This window comes from Oryctolagus cuniculus, chromosome 9 (assembly GCF_051225735.1).
Source record: "Oryctolagus cuniculus isolate XC-2025 breed Fujian yellow rabbit chromosome 9, ASM5122573v1, whole genome shotgun sequence".
Classification (NCBI taxonomy): domain Eukaryota; kingdom Metazoa; phylum Chordata; class Mammalia; order Lagomorpha; family Leporidae; genus Oryctolagus; species Oryctolagus cuniculus.
Window position 1 is genome coordinate 102,796,057 of NC_142875.1, and position 16,056 is coordinate 102,812,112.

The 16,056-nt window shown below is 50.0% G+C and overlaps 2 protein-coding genes across 7 annotated transcripts in view; one reads left to right on the plus strand and one right to left on the minus strand.

The window, feature by feature from the left end:
• LPCAT3 (lysophosphatidylcholine acyltransferase 3) overlaps nucleotides 1-8,902 on the plus strand; it is a 139,471-nt gene extending 130,569 nt beyond the window's left edge. For 2 of the 4 annotated variants that reach the window (XM_089304515.1, XM_089304516.1), the window contains 11 exons: nucleotides 2,767-2,874; nucleotides 3,892-3,998; nucleotides 4,664-4,757; nucleotides 4,928-4,965; nucleotides 5,394-5,572; nucleotides 6,285-6,393; nucleotides 7,163-7,249; nucleotides 7,344-7,507; nucleotides 7,748-7,895; nucleotides 7,969-8,358; nucleotides 8,500-8,902. In XM_089304515.1, coding sequence (XP_089160641.1) covers nucleotides 2,767-2,874; nucleotides 3,892-3,998; nucleotides 4,664-4,757; nucleotides 4,928-4,965; nucleotides 5,394-5,572; nucleotides 6,285-6,393; nucleotides 7,163-7,249; nucleotides 7,344-7,507; nucleotides 7,748-7,895; nucleotides 7,969-8,346 — 1,412 coding nt within the window. In that variant the 3' untranslated portion in view covers nucleotides 8,347-8,358; nucleotides 8,500-8,902. Of the gene's footprint in view, nucleotides 1-2,766; nucleotides 2,875-3,891; nucleotides 3,999-4,663; nucleotides 4,758-4,927; nucleotides 4,966-5,393; nucleotides 5,573-6,284; nucleotides 6,394-7,162; nucleotides 7,250-7,343; nucleotides 7,508-7,747; nucleotides 8,359-8,499 lie in introns of all 4 variants that reach the window. The other 2 variants (XM_002712747.6, XR_016213466.1) reach the window with 2 other exon arrangements.
• A 223-nt stretch (nucleotides 8,903-9,125) lies between these two features.
• Nucleotides 9,126-16,047, minus strand: EMG1 (EMG1 N1-specific pseudouridine methyltransferase). Of its 3 annotated transcripts, none has more exons than XR_016213468.1 (6): nucleotides 15,727-16,047; nucleotides 11,549-11,650; nucleotides 11,303-11,444; nucleotides 10,898-10,951; nucleotides 9,733-9,882; nucleotides 9,126-9,403 (listed from the first exon to the last, which is right to left on the minus strand). XR_016213468.1 is itself a non-coding variant. In XM_002712746.6 (6 exons), exons 1-6 carry the CDS (start codon nucleotides 15,892-15,894, stop codon nucleotides 9,290-9,292), a joined length of 735 nt encoding a protein of 244 aa, XP_002712792.1. In that variant the 5' UTR covers nucleotides 15,895-16,041; the 3' UTR covers nucleotides 9,126-9,289. The 3 variants fall into 3 exon arrangements, 2 of the variants coding, with proteins under 2 accessions (XP_002712792.1, XP_089160644.1); XM_002712746.6 differs by having other exon boundaries at nucleotides 10,898-10,956; nucleotides 15,727-16,041; XM_089304518.1 differs by lacking the exon at nucleotides 15,727-16,047 and adding an exon at nucleotides 13,686-13,796 and having other exon boundaries at nucleotides 10,898-10,956.
• Between the last annotated feature and the right edge of the window lie 9 nt (nucleotides 16,048-16,056).

A 16,056-nucleotide genomic window follows, 5' to 3' on the forward strand; every position in this document is an offset into this window, starting at 1 on the left:
GCATTAGGAGTATAAACCTGTACGTAGGAGTGTTTCTCCCTCTCTCCCTCCCTCTCCATTTCCTTGTTTCCCTGTTTCTCAAGTAAATAAATGTTTAAACAAACAAACAAAAAACCGCACATTTACGACTTCCAAAGTCGGCTGTAAATCAGAGGCTGGCAAAGGAACTATTCCAGGCAGGCACACAGAAAGCCCCAGAAGTGACTGCTGTTCCGGAATAGCAGGGCCAGCAGCAGGAAAGCCCGAAGAAATGGGTACAAGAGCTGGGAATTCCAGACGTGGAGGCCAGAGCGGCTTCCCACCCCTCAGTGGGTCATGAGCCGTCAGGACTTCGCTCTGAAAGAGCCACGACCATGACACCAAGAAAATGCTGAACTAGGCTTGGCTGAAGGGAGCACAGTACCGAATGACAAGGATTCCAACTGGGTGCAGGGCTGAAAGAGGTAAACTCTCAGGGCCGCATTTGCGGTGCAGCAGGTTAAGCCGCTGCCTGCCACCACGCATCCTCTGTCACAGCACCCATCTGAGTCCCGGCTGCTCTGCCTCGGATCCAGCTCCCTACTAATGCGCCTGGGGAGGCAGCAGATGATAGGCCATGAGCTTGGACCCCGCCCCCATGTAGGAGACCTGAATGGAGTTCCTGGTTCCTGACTGTGGCCTGGCCCAGCCCCTGCTGCTGTGGACATTTGAGAGGGTGAACCAACAGACGGATGATCTTTTACTTTCGCTCGTCTCCCTCCTCGTTCCCTCCCTTTCTCCCTTTCTCCCTGACGCTCTGCCAAGTCTTTAAAAAAAGACATCATTACAGGCCTCCCCTCCCCACAAATGCTCCTACCTTCCATATGGGAGTCACTTGATAAATGTGAAATGAGTGAATGAGCCAGTATTCCACAGGCTCTCCCAAAGAATTAACTACTTGCCTGAAGATATAAATTTGATAAATAACCCAGTCCGTTATGGGAACAGCAGTTAAAAAAAAATAGTAAATCCTGGCACCAGGAAGATCAGCTGGTTGGTATTCTGTTTGTGAAAAAACTGAGCTCCATGAGTATGCAAGCTGTGAGCCTAAGTTTTTGAGTTTGCCTTTTTTTTTTTTTTTTTTTTTAAGATTTATTTTATTTGAAGGGCAGAGTTAACAGAGAGAGATCTTCCATCTGCTAGTTCACTCCCCAAATGGCCACAAAGGCCAGAGTTGGGCCAGTCTGAAGCCAGGAGCCAGGAGCTTCCTCTGGGTCTCCCACATGGGTGCAGGGGCCCAAGAACTTGGGCCATCCTCCACTGCTTTCCCAGGCCACAGCAGAGAGCTGGATCAGAAGTGGAGCAGCCAGGACTCAAACCAGTACCCAAATGGGATGCCGGCACTGCAGGAGCAGCTTTACCCATTGTGCCACAGCACTAGCCCCAATCATAAGTTTTTTAGAAAATATGGGGCCAGCAGTCAGCATGTGGTATAAAGGGTTAAGTCGCTGTCTGTGACACTGACATTCCATATGGACACCAGTTCACATCCCAGCTGCTCCACTTCCAATCCAGCTCCCTGCTAATACACCTTGGAAAGCAGTAGAGGATGGCCCAAGTGCTTGGGCCCCTGCCACCCACCTGGGAGACCCAAATGAAGCTCCTGGTTCCTGGCTTCAGCCTGGCTCAGCCCTGGCTGTTGCAGCTATGTGGGGAATGAACCAGTGGACATTAGACCTCTCTGTGTGTCTCTCCTACCTTATCTGCAACTTTGACTTTCAAAATAAATAAATCATTTTTAAAAATAAAATTAAAAAATATAGAGAGAAAAGGGGGAAGAGACTAGAAGGATGTAAGCCAATATACAACATGATTATCCATTTACTTTCTCATTTTACAAAATTGAGCACTTTCTATGTGACACTTTAGCATTGCTGAATTAACCAAGCTTAGAGAAACTCTCCTGGCAACAATAAGCTAACTGCTGTTTATCATTTAAAAGCAAGAACTGCAGCACATGTAAGCACGACCAACTCAAAGGCACCGGTGATGGGTGGTGCACGGTAGGACGTGGGATATCCTTCCAAACACGGCCCAGGGCGTCTGATGCTTCCCACCTGCCCTGGCGGGAGGAACACTGCTTCACAGTGGCCAGACGGTGCCATAGAACATGCTCATTTTAGGTCAGGAACACCAAGTGTATCGACCCTTCTTGAATTCAGCCAGCAACACTCGGGGTTCTGTGTGCAGCTCATGGCCCAGCAGGAGATGCCTGTAGTCCTCACGTGGCTGTCGCGCCCAACTCTGAATCATGGCTTGAGAAGGGGTTTTCCCAGTGCTCCAAAACGGATTTTGTAGCGTGGCTGCCGCCAGATGTCAAATGTGAACACACACAGGTAACTGCCGTGTGTGTGTTCGAGACCTGTGCAGAGCCTGGCGTCGGCCTGTAGTTGTCCTCTTCGGGCAGATGACGCTATGCTGGCCGGACCCATCACAGATGCAAAGTGGTATTTCTGGGGCATAGTTGGACATCTTTAATTCTTTGTATCTTTTTTTTTTTAATTCAGTGAAGAGAAACTTGGTGTTAGGAGTCAGCTCTATATTACCGCCTTAAAAAGTAGTTATCTCCAGTTCTAAGTTGGTATTTACAACATTTTCATTTCTTAGGGGTGCTGTTATTGTCTGCTCTGTCGACATGTCATTTACGGGTTTTTCTCTCTGGGCTGAGGTTCAGGCCAGATAAACAGCCAAACCACGGTTGGGATGGCACCAGGTACAAGTAACGCTCTTCTCTCTCTGCCCACCCAGGTTACCCCCTCGCTCTGTGTTACCGGCATTACCTTTTCCACAAGGACACCTACCTCATCCATCTCTTCCATGCCTTCACCGGCCTCTCCATCGCTTATTTTAACTTCGGTGAGTGACCTGCGTCGGCAACGCCACTGGGATAGCGGGAAGCTGGGAAGCAACATACTTGAGCAGAATCTCCTCCAGGGAATTTGGTGGGTTGGGAAGTTAACACGCTGTGCTCGTAAAGAGGGTTCAGTGGACAGGAACACTGCCTACCTTCCCTTTTCTGCTTTCATGTACACTTCTGTGTCGGAAAAACACTGGGACCATGGTTCCCCTCACCAGACGCACCCACAGAGAAGCATCAGTTTCTCCCGGGGCGGCTGTGACTGACGGTGACAGATGCACGCACTCCCCATGCACGATCATTCCTCAGTTCAGACCTTGCGATCCACAGTAACACCCTGCCATCTCAATATTTACATTATTCATCTGCATCCCTCCCTCCAATACCTGAGATGATTCTAGAAAAAGATACTAATACCAAAGTCTTCTCTTTTTTAAAAAACAATGTTTATTTTCATCTACTTGAAAAGCAGTGACATCTTTCATTCTGTGGTTCATTCCCCAGATGCCCACAACAGCCAGGGCTGAGCCAGGCTGAAGCCAGAAGCCAGAACTCCATCCTGGGGAGGCAGCAGATGATAGGCCAAGAGTTTGGACCCCATCCCGACGTGGGAGACTTGAATGGAGTTCCTAGTGTGGCAGGGGCCCAAGGACTCAGGCCATCTTCTGCTGCCTTCCCAGGCACACTAGCAGGAAGTTGGATTAGAAGTGGAACAGCCTAGATTTGAACTGATACTCAGATTTGGGATGCCAACAACACCAGCTCCCGGGACCCAACTACTTGGCCCATCGCTGCTGCCTCCCAAGACCCATTAGCAGGAAGCTAGAGCAGAAGTGAAGTACCTGGGACTCAAACCCAGGCGCTCTGATAGGAGGTGCCAGCGTCCTAAGCAGTAGCTTAACCCATCTGCCACAACTCCCACACCAAAGTTTGATCTTTGTATGTACTTTGTTGTTGGAAGTTTCAGGATGGGAAGATAAGAAACCAGGCTAAATTCTGCTCTTCTCTGCACCCAGGATACCAGTTCTACCACTCCCTGCTATGTATTGTGCTTCAGTTCCTCATCCTGCGCCTCATGGGCCGCACCATCACTGCCGTCCTCACCACCTTTTGCGTCCAGATGGTAAATGTCTTTTCCTTAGCTCAGCCACAGCAGACTGCTGCGCTGGCAGCGGGGGCGGGAAGGAGGGGACTGTGGTGCGGGCAAAGCAGTGAAGGAGACTGAACGCCTCCCCCCTTCCTCCAACACCTAGCTGAATGGCCCGGTGGGTCACTTAGCATGAGCCCGGGGGTGTCTGCAGCTGGCAGTAATGACTGTTTGCCTGCCAGCGAGTCCTTCACATAGGATCGTGCCAGTAAGGTTCCCGGATTCCACCAGGTTAGCCCAGCTGTCCACGAGGGAAGCCAGTTAAAGGCAAAGCAGAACACCAACTGAGCTAAATGAGCTACAGAAGCTGAGCGTTGAAATTCTCATTTGTTTAGCCTTCATTTTGCTGGAAAACCTTGAGCAAGTCTCTTCCCATTAGAGTCTCAGTGGCTCCACTTAACAGGAACTTCTTGAATCTTGTAATGATGGAAAAACGAAAGAGTACGGACTTCAGAGCAAGAAGATAAATAATTGTTAATGATGATAGAACAAATACAGAGTGTCTTAGAAAGTTTGTGGAAAATGGAATTAAAAGCTGGGTTTGTTTTGATGCAAAAAAAATTATGAAATCCATAGTTTTTTCATAATACACACTTTCCATGAACTTTAGGAAAACCCCATGTACTTCTCTCCTCCCCTAGGCCTACCTTCTCGCTGGGTATTATTACACAGCCACCGGCAACTACGACATCAAGTGGACAATGCCACACTGCGTTCTGACCTTGAAGCTGATTGGTAAGCGGTGGGCCACTGCCTTCCTCCTGAACGGTAGGCCCCTCCCTTCTCCGACCCAAAACCTCCTGGGTGCTCTGCCCGCTCATCCGCCCCTGGCTGCACTCAGTCCACAGGCCACTTGCTCAGTGTCCTCTCCCTCTGCTCCACCCACGCCTTCTCTCTCTGCTCAGGTCTGGCTATTGACTACTTTGACGGAGGGAAGTCGCAGGTAAGTGCCCATTCCTCTGCAGAGAGGTTAACTTAACAGCCTTAAAGAGAGGGAAGGAGAAAGGCTGTTACCGCAAGACTGGCCCCTGATACCAGGGGCAGAGCCTCTCCCTCATCCCCCGCCTGTGTGATATCTATTGCAGATAGCAGTGAGCAAGGATCAACAAATCTGATTTGCCCAGGATCCAGCTCTTGCACAAAGTCCAGAGATCAATGCCAGCAAGGCATTTGTTAAAGCAGCAACAGACACCTGTTTGCTCAGCTCCCCCACACACACTCATTTCCACCCGAACAACTATTTTTGTCCCCTAAAGAGAAGGCTGTTTGAAGAACCCCAGGCAGTGGGGCACAAGGGTGGGGAGCACTCAAACTGGCTCTTGGAAGGAGATTCAAGGCTGTCCTGAACCATTCATTCTCTTCTCGGCGTAGAACTCCTTGTCCTCTGAGCAACAGAAATATGCCATACGGGGTGTCCCTTCCCTGCTGGAAGTTGCTGGTTTCTCCTACTTCTATGGGGCCTTCTTGGTAGGGCCCCAGTTCTCAATGAACCACTACATGAAGCTGGTGCAGGGACAGCTGACTGACATACCAGGGAAGATACCAAACAGGTAATTGCCCCTCTTGGTTAAGACCTCTGTGTAGGTTTCTCACCCAGAACAAAGTCACAGTTGCAGTGACTGTCCTGAGGGCCAGCCCTAGCCTCACTCCAGCCTGGCCCTGGCACACAGTGCCGTGTCACAGCCCTGGACTGCCATGGGCACACCGTACCCGCTCAGCCAGCAGTGCCCCTCAGCAGCTTGGAACACTTCCAGCCATTCTGACCCCGTGCTGCAAACCTAAAGTGCACTTTTATGCCACAGTGATGTCTGTGCCTTTAAAGCCCATTTTCTGATTAAAGAAATGAATATTAAATACATAAAAATATGTGTAAGTAGCTATCTACAGAAAATGTAAGTTTCTAGAAAAATCCCTCCACTGAGGATGTGCCTGTGTTTCAGCATCAGTTCACCCATGACAAGGGAGGACCAGATTCAGAATGGATCACTTATCTTAGCTATGTTGAATTTCCAGTCCCAGTGTAGATTGACAGCCCTGTGAGACCTTGAAATCGGTAGTATCTGGGGGCGGGGGGCCAACGTGAGACTCAGCCACAGCCTCCCCTGTAGCTGACCACACAGAGAAGACGCCCTTCCCTGCAAGAGCGTGGGCTGTGGGTAGCAGAGCCCCTCGTCCCAGGCCAGACCCTGCTCTCCGTAACTGAAGGGCCAAGGGGGAAGGGACTGGACCCTGCCCCCTGTGACCCCACTTGTTCCTTTCCAGCACCATACCTGCTCTCAAGCGCCTGAGTCTGGGCCTTGTCTACCTGGTGGGCTACACTCTGCTCAGCCCCCACATCACAGAAGACTATCTCCTCACTGAAGACTATGAAGTGAGTGGTCCCTAAAGCAGCAGCAGTGCAACTGCACCAGAGCTAGCGAGTGGACAGGCAAGGGCCCCTGTAGGTAGCAAATCAGTGGGTACTACCACCTACAAATGAATGTTGGTTTTGCTCTAGATCGGTGAGCGTTGGTGTCAATGCCAGCCGGGCCGGGCCATGTTCATCAGCCAGCACTGAACGACCTTCGCGGGCACGGGGCTGGGCCAGGTGCACTTTTAGCACCCCTCCTCCCCCGAGCAGCTCTGAGCCTGCCTCACTACCACCCACTGACTCCTTGCAGCACAGCAGCTTCTGAGTCTCCTGTTTGCTTCTCTTGACTGAGACATTGGGAGCTTCTAGGGAATTTGGAAGCCAAGGGAGGGGGAAGTGCTGGCTTTTGCTCCTGCCCAGCTGAGAGGCTTGCAACACTTCCATATCCATTCTGGGTAGGTTTCTCCTAAAATTAACACCAAACATGAATACGTCAAGTCTGTCTGGACTTACTGTCCCAAATGCTCAGTCTTTTGCGAAAGCAAACAGTCAAAGCATTCAGGATGATGCTGTGTGGGGAACCCTCCAAGGATCAGGTGACTGGATGTTCCCTGGACCCCTGCTGACTCCCCGTAGCCTGTTGTAGAGGCAGTGAAGCCAGAATGTCAGGTGGACATCTGGCCACAGGACCTTGGCAAGCACCAAGCAGCCCCTAGTCTGAAAAGGAAGGACATGAAGGGGACTTCGCTTTGCCTGGCGAGAGCCCTAATGCGCGTGTTTTCTTCTCAAGAACCACCCTTTCTGGTTCCGCTGCATGTACATGCTGGTCTGGGGCAAGTTTGTGCTGTACAAATACGTCACCTGTTGGCTGGTCACGGTAAGCGGCAAAGATGAAGCAGGGTGCCACATGGGGCAGGTAGGGAAGAGGGCGGCAAGCACCCTGAGCCCGCCCTGAGCCCTCTCTCCCTCAGGAAGGAGTATGCATTTTGTCGGGGCTGGGCTTCAATGGCATAGAAGACGGCAAGGCCAGGTGGGACGCCTGTGCTAACATGAAGGTGTGGCTCTTCGAAACGACCCCACGCTTCACTGGCACCATTGCCTCTTTCAACATCAACACCAACGCCTGGGTGTCCCGGTAAGCCGCCAGGTGGGAGGCTGGCACCCTGGCTCCTTCCTTCTGCCTCCCCATACCTGTGGGCGGGGACGTGATCTGTCCCCTCCACCCAGCCTCTCTCTCACATACACGCCTGTTAGTGCTGCCTTCCACACCCCCTAGTGGCCACAACTGGAGCCACCATGCACTCAGCATGCAGTCAGGATGGCTTGGAGGCATGGCCTGGTCACTTCACGTTTGTTTACCCACCTTTCTCTCCAGTTACTTCTATAAACGACTCAAGTTCCTTGGAAACAAACAAGTCTCCCAAGGACTCTCCTTGCTATTCCTGGCCCTTTGGCATGGCCTACACTCAGGATACCTGGTCTGCTTCCAGATGGAATTCCTCATTGTTATTGTGGAAAGACAGGTAGGCCCTCAAGGGCAGTGGGTGACAGGGACTGTGAAGGACGAGAAACTGATGCCCTCGCCTCCCTCCACAGGCGGAGAGCCTGATTAGGGACAGCCCAGCCCTGAGCCACCTGGCCTCCATCACGCTCCTCCAGCCCTTCTTCTACCTGGTGCAGCAGACCATCCACTGGCTCTTCATGGGCTACTCAATGACGGCCTTCTGCCTCTTCACATGGGACAAGTGGCTGAAGGTAAGCCAGGGCCTGCTTGCGAGGCCCAGGGTTGCACCAGAACCTGAGGCAGCAAGGGGTACTCTGCTCTCAGGCACCTCAGCAGCCTTCCTCTCTCCACAGGTGTACAAATCCGTCTATTTTCTCGGCCACGTCTTTTTCCTGAGCCTGCTCTTCATACTGTCTTATGTTAACACAGTAATGGTGCCAAGGAAAGAGAAACTGAAGAAAATGGAATAACCTATTTGCCTGGTAATCCTAGTGGCAATCCGGGGTGACGTTCCAGGTAGCCTGCTGCTAGGGACACCCAGTGTGGGGCGCTGAGTGCTCTGACATCCAGAGTGGGGAGGACTAACTCTGAGCAGCCTTCCAATCAAACTTCTTGTCTTGCAGGTGGCCTAGAGCAGGACTGGTGCAGAAACTACTTGTCTCCCTCTCCACAGCACTCCCGCGCCCCCCAGCAGAGACAACAGAAAAGCCAGGGAGCTGGAAGACGCAGTCCTCCCAGCTGTGCCTCTGCCGCCAGCCAAGTCTTCATCTGGGGCCAAAGGGGAAACTCTTGTGGGAGGAGCAGAGGGGCCCATGTCCCCCCTCTCGCTCTCCCATGCACGTTGCCTTATCTCTTCCCCTCCAGCCAGGAATCTGTTGTTTCCCTTCTGCCAATTTACTATGATTGTATAAGTGCCGCGACCGCCACCCCCCCTATGGGGGGGAGGGGAGGGGCACAAGGCCCTGCCTGCTCCACTTTTTCTACCTTGAACTGTACCAGATAAAATCACTTCTGTTCGGTTTTTCACCGCCGGCGTTCCTGACTGCTTTCTTTCAGACGTGGTCTGCCTCCACGCTCACGTGGCAGGAATAATCAGGTTCTGTCCTTCAGCTCACAGTGAGCGAAAGCCTGCCTTCAAGCCTGGAATCCAGCCACAAGCTCTACCTTCCTGTCCCCCGAAGCCTGAGGGGAGCCAACAGCTTCCACCATCAGACACCACTACGTTTAGGACCCCCTGGAAAAAAACAAGTTTACAAGAACAGTATTTATGGGCTAAACAAAGAGCAAATGTACAGCCACGGCTTCCCCAAACTCCATGACCTTGGTGCAGGAAGGTCAGCTCCCAGCAGTCAGTCCAGGGCAGGGCCAAGAGACGCGGTGTCAGCAGTCTTGGTTCAGAACCACTGTCCTATGTCAGATAATGCCCCAGACTTCTTCAAAGGCCGTGGTGAGTTTTGCACAGGTGAGAGCCGCAGAAAGGGGGTAGTTGCTGAGGGACACCATCTTCTCTGTGTACTCCACGCTGACCTGAGGGGACAAGAGTCTCGTCACCCAGCTCTGGTATTGGAACGAGTTCAGCCCTACTAAGGGCAGGCAGAATCGCTGAGCTCCTGTGCCAGCAGTGCTGCTTCCTATCAAATGTCCATCAAGAACCAATCCTAACTTTGACTATTACAAATACATCAGGATCCTCCGAGGACGACCCTGGGGCAGGATGTGCAGCCACCCCCACCTTTAGCTCTGGCACTATCCTCTATTTTCCAACATGTTGGAACAAGGATGGTCGAAGTGCTAATGCTCTTGGAATTCAGTACTAAGCATCGCTCTAAGATCTAAGGGTTGAGCCCAGACCTTACCTTGCCATGGGCAAAGGCCCCAACCACAAAAACAATAGGGTCGCTGCTGGGCACCAGCTCCCTTACGTCGCTGACGACTGGGACGGAGAAAGAAGTACCAATCTTCATGCATCCAACTGGGAAGTGATCTGACACCGGATTCTTAATCACCTTTAAAAAAAAAATTCGGAAACATTCCCAGAACACTGCCTCCAATCAGCAGGCTCTCTTTTTTTTCCCCAAATATATGTTTACGCATTTTTATTTATCTGAAGGCAGAGTGACAGAGAAAGAAGAATAGACAGATCTTCCATCCACTGGTTCACTTCCCAGGTGCCTGGCTGGGCCAGTCTGAAGCCAGGAGTCAGGAGCTCCATCCAGGCCTCCCATGTGGGTGGTGGGAACTCAGTCCTTGTTATCATCTGCTGCCTCCCAGGCACACTAGTGTGAAGCTGGGTCACCAGAAGCAGAGGCGAATGTAAGAGTTGATCCCAGGCACTCTGATATGGAATGTAGGGGTCCCAAATGTTGGCTATTTTCTTTAAGATTATAGTTGAGGGGCCAGCACTGTGGCATATCAAGTAAAGCCACCACCTGCAGTGCCAGCATTTCATATGGGCACTGGTTTGAGTCCCGGCTGCTCCACTTCTGATCCAGCTCTCTGCTATGGCCTGGGAAAGCAGTAGAAGATGGCCCAGTCCTTGGGCCCCTGTACCCACATGGGAGACCTTAAAGAAGCTCCTGACTCCTGGCTTTGGATCAACCCAGCTCTGGCCATTGCGGCCATCTGGAGAGTAAATCAGCAGATGGAAGACCTCTCTCGACCTCTCTCTAACTCTTACCTTTCAAATAAATCAATAAATTTAAAAATCATTTACTTGAAAGAATGACCGAGACAGAGAAAGACCTTCCATCTGCTGGTTCACTCCTCAAACAGCCACAATGGACAAGGCTGCACAATGCCAGAGCCAGGAACTCCATCTGGGTCTCCCACATGAATGCAGGGAACCAAGCACTTGGGCCATCCTTGTGCATTCCCAGGCACATTAGCAGGGAGTTGGATCAGAAAGAGCAGTTGGGACTCCAACCAGAGTTCCAATACAGGACTCTACCTGCCACCATCGCAGGTAGTGGCTTAACCCACTGCACCACAGCACCTCCCAGTCAGCAGGTTCTAATACCTTACCTTCAAGAGTTTCTGGGGGCCATCAGCTGCTCGAACACTGAGTTTGTGTAAAAGCTGAACTAGGAAAAGAAACCAAAAGTTCAGAGTTGGCTGGAAACTGCACTCCGACTCAGTAATCTTATCACAAACACCCCCAGCTCCATGCACCCTTTCCATGGAGACCGCAGTCCTCACATGTTATGCACCACTGCTGTCGAGTACATGACTAACAGTACAGTGACGGAGTCCCACAGCAGGAACCTGCTCCGAGAACAGGAACTTCCACGCACACGTAAAAACAGCGGGAAGTGTCATCCTGCTATCAGTCACGTTCCCCCTCTCACTTAAACATTCCACTTCTAATTCTCCCTTTTCCTCTTCACTACTGCGAACTCCATGCTGAAGGCTGAGTCCTAAGCGTCTCACCCATGAGTCCACAGAAGCGGTCAAAGGTTCTGGGAATTCGCGTCTGCGGGTTCACTTCGATCAGCACGTTCTTCTGCGTGTGGATATAAACTTGCAGCAGGCCCGCTCGGTTCAGGGGACTGTCCATCAGCATCAGCAAGCTCTGGGGAAGGCAGGACCCAGGCACGGGTAAGGCTGCGGAGCAACAACACTCAGCTGCCCTGCCGCCACAGAGACCCAAGGGGCTGCAAGCCGTCCTGCAGTTACCTGGTGGGCTATGTCTGGTCTTACTTCCCCGGGATCTCGTCCATTCTTCAACAACATGGACTTGTGCTTGTCACAGTTGAGTAGCTCGTATGTCTTCCCTACCTGAAGAATAGGCACACCATAAACTTCAACAACCTGGCCTAGCGGTTCTCAGAGTGTGGTCCTAGGACCAGCAGCTTCACCATAATCTGGACACTTCCACGCAAATTCTGAAGCACAGCCACAGCTACTAATCAGAAACCCAATGAGGCCAGCAAGCCCTTGCGTAGCTGCATTTACCCCAAGTAATTGATTTTTGTTTGCTTATTTTTCATCTTATATATTCTTGACAGAGACACAGAGAGCTTCCACCTGCTGGTTCATTCCCCAAATGCCCACAACAGCCAGAGCTGGGCCAGACTGAAGCTATGAGCCCAGAACCATCCAGCTCTCCCATGTGAGTGGCAGGGGAACAAGCACTCAAGCCATCACCTGCTACCTCCCAGAATGCATCAGCAGGAAGCTGGACCTGAAGTGGAACAGCTAGGACTTGAACCAGCACTCTCAAAAAGCACTCACAAAAAGTGGCTTTAACACACCGCACCCTAACACTCAGCCCCCAGATAAATTCATCTTAAAAGGGTACATACAACCTGTAGTTTCACATGATCTATACTGGATTCAGTTTTTGGTTTTTTTATTTTTTTAAGATGTATTTATTTGAAAGGCAGTACGGGGGCAGGGGGAGTACAGAGAGAGAGAGAGAATGTGTCTTTAGTCCACTGGCTCACTCCCCAAATGGCTGCAATGGCCAGAGCTGTACTGATCTGAAGCCAGGAGTCAGGAACTTCTTCCAGGTCTCCCATCTAGGTGCAGAGGCCCAAGTATTTGGGTCATCTTCTACTGCTTTCCCAGGCCATAGCAGAGAGCTGGATTGCAAGTGGAGCAGCCAGGACTCGAACCAGCACCCATATGGGATGCCAGCAATGCAGGCAGCGGCGTTACCTGCTACACCACAGAACCAGCCCTCAGATTCAGTTTTAAAACCCAGTAAGGCCAGTGCAAGATCCTGGAACCAGGCAAGAGTTAGGTTGCTAAGCAAGGCTGGGAGTGTCTGTTCATCACAGGAGCACTACATACAAAAGACCCTCTAAGAGCTCCTGGGAAAAAATGCAGATGATGAAAAAACACAGATTTCAAAAAAAATGTTGCACCAAAACATCCCAATTCTATTTTTCCATGAACTTTCTGAAATACCCTTGTATGTACTGGGCAATATACACATAGCAGCTATCTTCAGTTTGCTTATAACAACAAAAATATGTACTAAGTGAAGAGCTACAAATCTGAACAGGAAAATGTGTGAAAATTCTTATGATAGAGGGAGCAGCTTAATCAGGAATACTTTTCCAAGAAGTAAAATAAAGAGGAATGGCTACCGCCAGTTTAAGATCAGTGTGAGAGGGGCTGGCGCTATGGCATAGCGGGTAAAGCCACCGCCTGCAGTGCCAGCATCCCATATGGGTGCAGGATTGAGTCCCAACTGCTCCACTTCCGATCCAGCTCTCTGCTATGGCCTAGGAAAGCAGGAAGATGGCCCAACTCCTTGGGCCACTGCGCATGGGTGGGAGATCCGGAAGAAGCTCCTGGCTCCTGGCTTCAGATCAGCACAGCTCCAGCCATCACGGCAAACTAGGGAGTGAACCAGAGGATGGAAGACCTCTCTGCCTCTCCTCTCTCTGTGTAACTCTTTCAAGTAAATAAATAAATCTTTAAAAAAAATTTTGACAAGCTGAAATAAAAACATCACAAATAAGTACAAAGAAAGAACAAAGAACCAAAAACTAAATCCAGGGGGAATTCTTAGAAGAAAAAGAATCTCTTGAATAGACTAATCCTGTTTCAGCCCATTAGTAGGCCATAACCAGGGTGTTTGTTCTTTCAGTGAAACAAAATAGAAACTGAGAGCACTACACACATAGTAATGATTTATGAAACATTTGGTTTTATTAGTTCAAGGTGTTTATCTACCCACAATGTAACTTTTTTATTGTGGGTTGTGGTTATTAAGTTTGAAAACCACTAACTACAACAATCAGAAGATGAATACCACGTGTCATGACTATTGAAGACATAGAAAATAATTTTAAAACCTTACTTCCTGGGGCAGGCCCTGTGGCGTGGCAGGTTAAGTCGATGCCTGCAGCGCCGGCATCCCATGTGGGCGGCAGTTCAATCCCAGCTGCTCCACTTCTGATCCAGCTCGCAGCTAATGTGCCAGGGAAAGTAGCAGAGGATGGCCCATATGCTTGGACCCCTGCACCCACGTCAAAGACCCGGAAGAAGCTCCTAGCTCCTGGCTCCAGCCTGGTCCAGCTTGGTCCAGCCCTGGCTGTTGGGGAGTAAACCAGCAGATAGAAGACCTCTGTGTGTGTCTCTTTCTCTCTCTCTCTGAGTGAACCAACAGATGAAAGACCTCTTTCTGTGTTTCCTTCTCTAACTCTGCCTGTCAAATAAATAAATAAATTTTTAAAAACCTTATTTCCTGTCCTCAGCACAAATCACATGAATATTTAATTCAAATTGTGTTTAACGTTATAAAGAAAAAATATAAAATCCTTTATAAAAGGATTACAAGAGGACCTAATTTATAACAGGGATTTATTCCTGAGAAAGTAACATTTAATCTAACAAATGAATGAACAGCATAGTAGGAATTCAATAATTGTTAAATGAATGAACAGATAAGTAGGAGGAATTAGTGAGGCAAAGAGCTGAGTAATGAGAGCTGAAAGCTCCTGGCTCCTGGCTTCGGATCAGCACAGCTGAGAAGAACATATTCAATAACCAAAGAACTGACAGACCAGTGAGGCTGAGCACAGGAACAAACCCAGAGAGCAGACCCAGATGAGGCTGGCAGAGGCGAGAGCTGCCGATACAAGGCAGGCAGAAAATAAAGGCAGTCTAATGAAGATGTTAACCAGTTATGAACTCTTCTAACACTTCTACTGACGACAGTTTGGCCTGAATTCTCCCACTGCATGCTCTAGGAACTTTAAACTGACCATAACCATTACAACTTCTTAATAAATAATCAGGAATAAACAGTACCAAATGCCAGACATTATTCTACACACTTTATACACACTAACTCCTTCAATCCTTCCAACAACCCAATAAGGTAGATAACAGTTATTATCTTCATGAACTACGCAAACTAAGTGGTTAAGTGGTCTGCTTAACGTCACACAACCAGGAGGCGGAAGAGATCTAAACCAGGCAGCCCAGGGCAGGTCTACATTCTCAACCCGTCTGCTCTGCTGAGACTGACATGCTTGGTACATTTGCAAATTCGCTATATGCAATACCTGACATGACAAATGCCAAAATTAATATGCAGAGTTAATACACTGGAAAGAAAGACAATTACTGAAGATGACGAGGAGAACCTACAATGAGGTTGCAAATATGAAGTACATTAGAAAATAAAAGCAGGTTTCCTAGACTGCAAGCTTAATAAAGTGTCACCGTGGTTAAGAGAGAACAGATGCAAAAGCATCTCACCTTAGATTAAAGGACTTTCATAACAGTTCTACGTTAACGTATTATCCTCATTTTACAAACGGAGGACGAATTTATCTTCTCAAAATCACACTTAGCATCAGTGACAGAACCAAGATTAAAATTCAGGTAAGACTTCTCAAGCAATGCTATTTCTTCTGGCCTACTCCTTGAACAAGTTCTAAAAGAGTAAGAAAACCAGAGGGAATGATGGCATTTCATAACAGGAAGCTGACGGTTTTACTGTATGGGAAGAGACGGATGAGAAGCAAAAATGAAGACATACAAGTACTGGCTCGTACTACCGAGAGGCGGTGACAGTGGGCACCTTAACGCACTGCAACACAGAGCCCTTAGGAATAAGAGGTGGGCTGACGCATGAACGAAACGCTTCTCCCCTTAAAAGATTTTGTAACACAGGAGCCTGGTACAGCAACTAGAGGCAAGGAGACGCGGGCTGGAACAGGATTCGAAAAAGGGAAAAGAAAATGAATAGTCCACCCGGGATGTCAAGCCAAGAGACAGCAGCTAGGCCCCCTTCATCCAAAAGCATGCGTTCTCCGTCAACTTCGAGCCCCTCGGCGTCATCCCAAAGCCCATATAAAACGCCTACTTCGCCACTTCGTCTCCCAAACTACCTTGACTGTCTCCAGACTGGCCCCTTCCAGCACCACAATGAGCCTGCGGCCTCCGCTCTTGCTTCCTGCCCCGAGTCGGGGCCGCTTGGGCGCCGCAGCATCCCAGTCCTCTTCCCGCTCCCCAGAGCGCCACTCACGAGGCTGGAATTCACCATTGGGGGCAGCCATCTTGCCACCGGGCCGGAAATTGCGCCGGCGTCCTTAACTGAGGACCCCGCGTTCGTCCAAATGGCAAACTTCCTTCCGCCTGCCATTTTGAAAGTGGGCGCTGGAAAATGGCGACGCTTTGCCGTCTCGCGCTAGCGACACCTCCCCGGGAGGGCAGGGTTC

Bases quoted from the DNA above. Each gene is read 5' to 3' on its own strand.
- EMG1 (XM_002712746.6), bottom strand. From the start codon at position 15,894: ATGGCTGCCCCCAATGGTGAATTCCAGCCTCGTGAGTGGCGCTCTGGG. The intron at 10,957-11,302 runs GTGAGACGCTTA...TTCTTTTCCTAG, and splicing joins CCGCTTCTGTGGACTCATGG to TTCAGCTTTTACACAAACTC. The intron at 9,404-9,732 runs GTAAGGTCTGGG...TTGTCCCCTCAG, and splicing joins GGGCCTTTGCCCATGGCAAG to GTCAGCGTGGAGTACACAGA.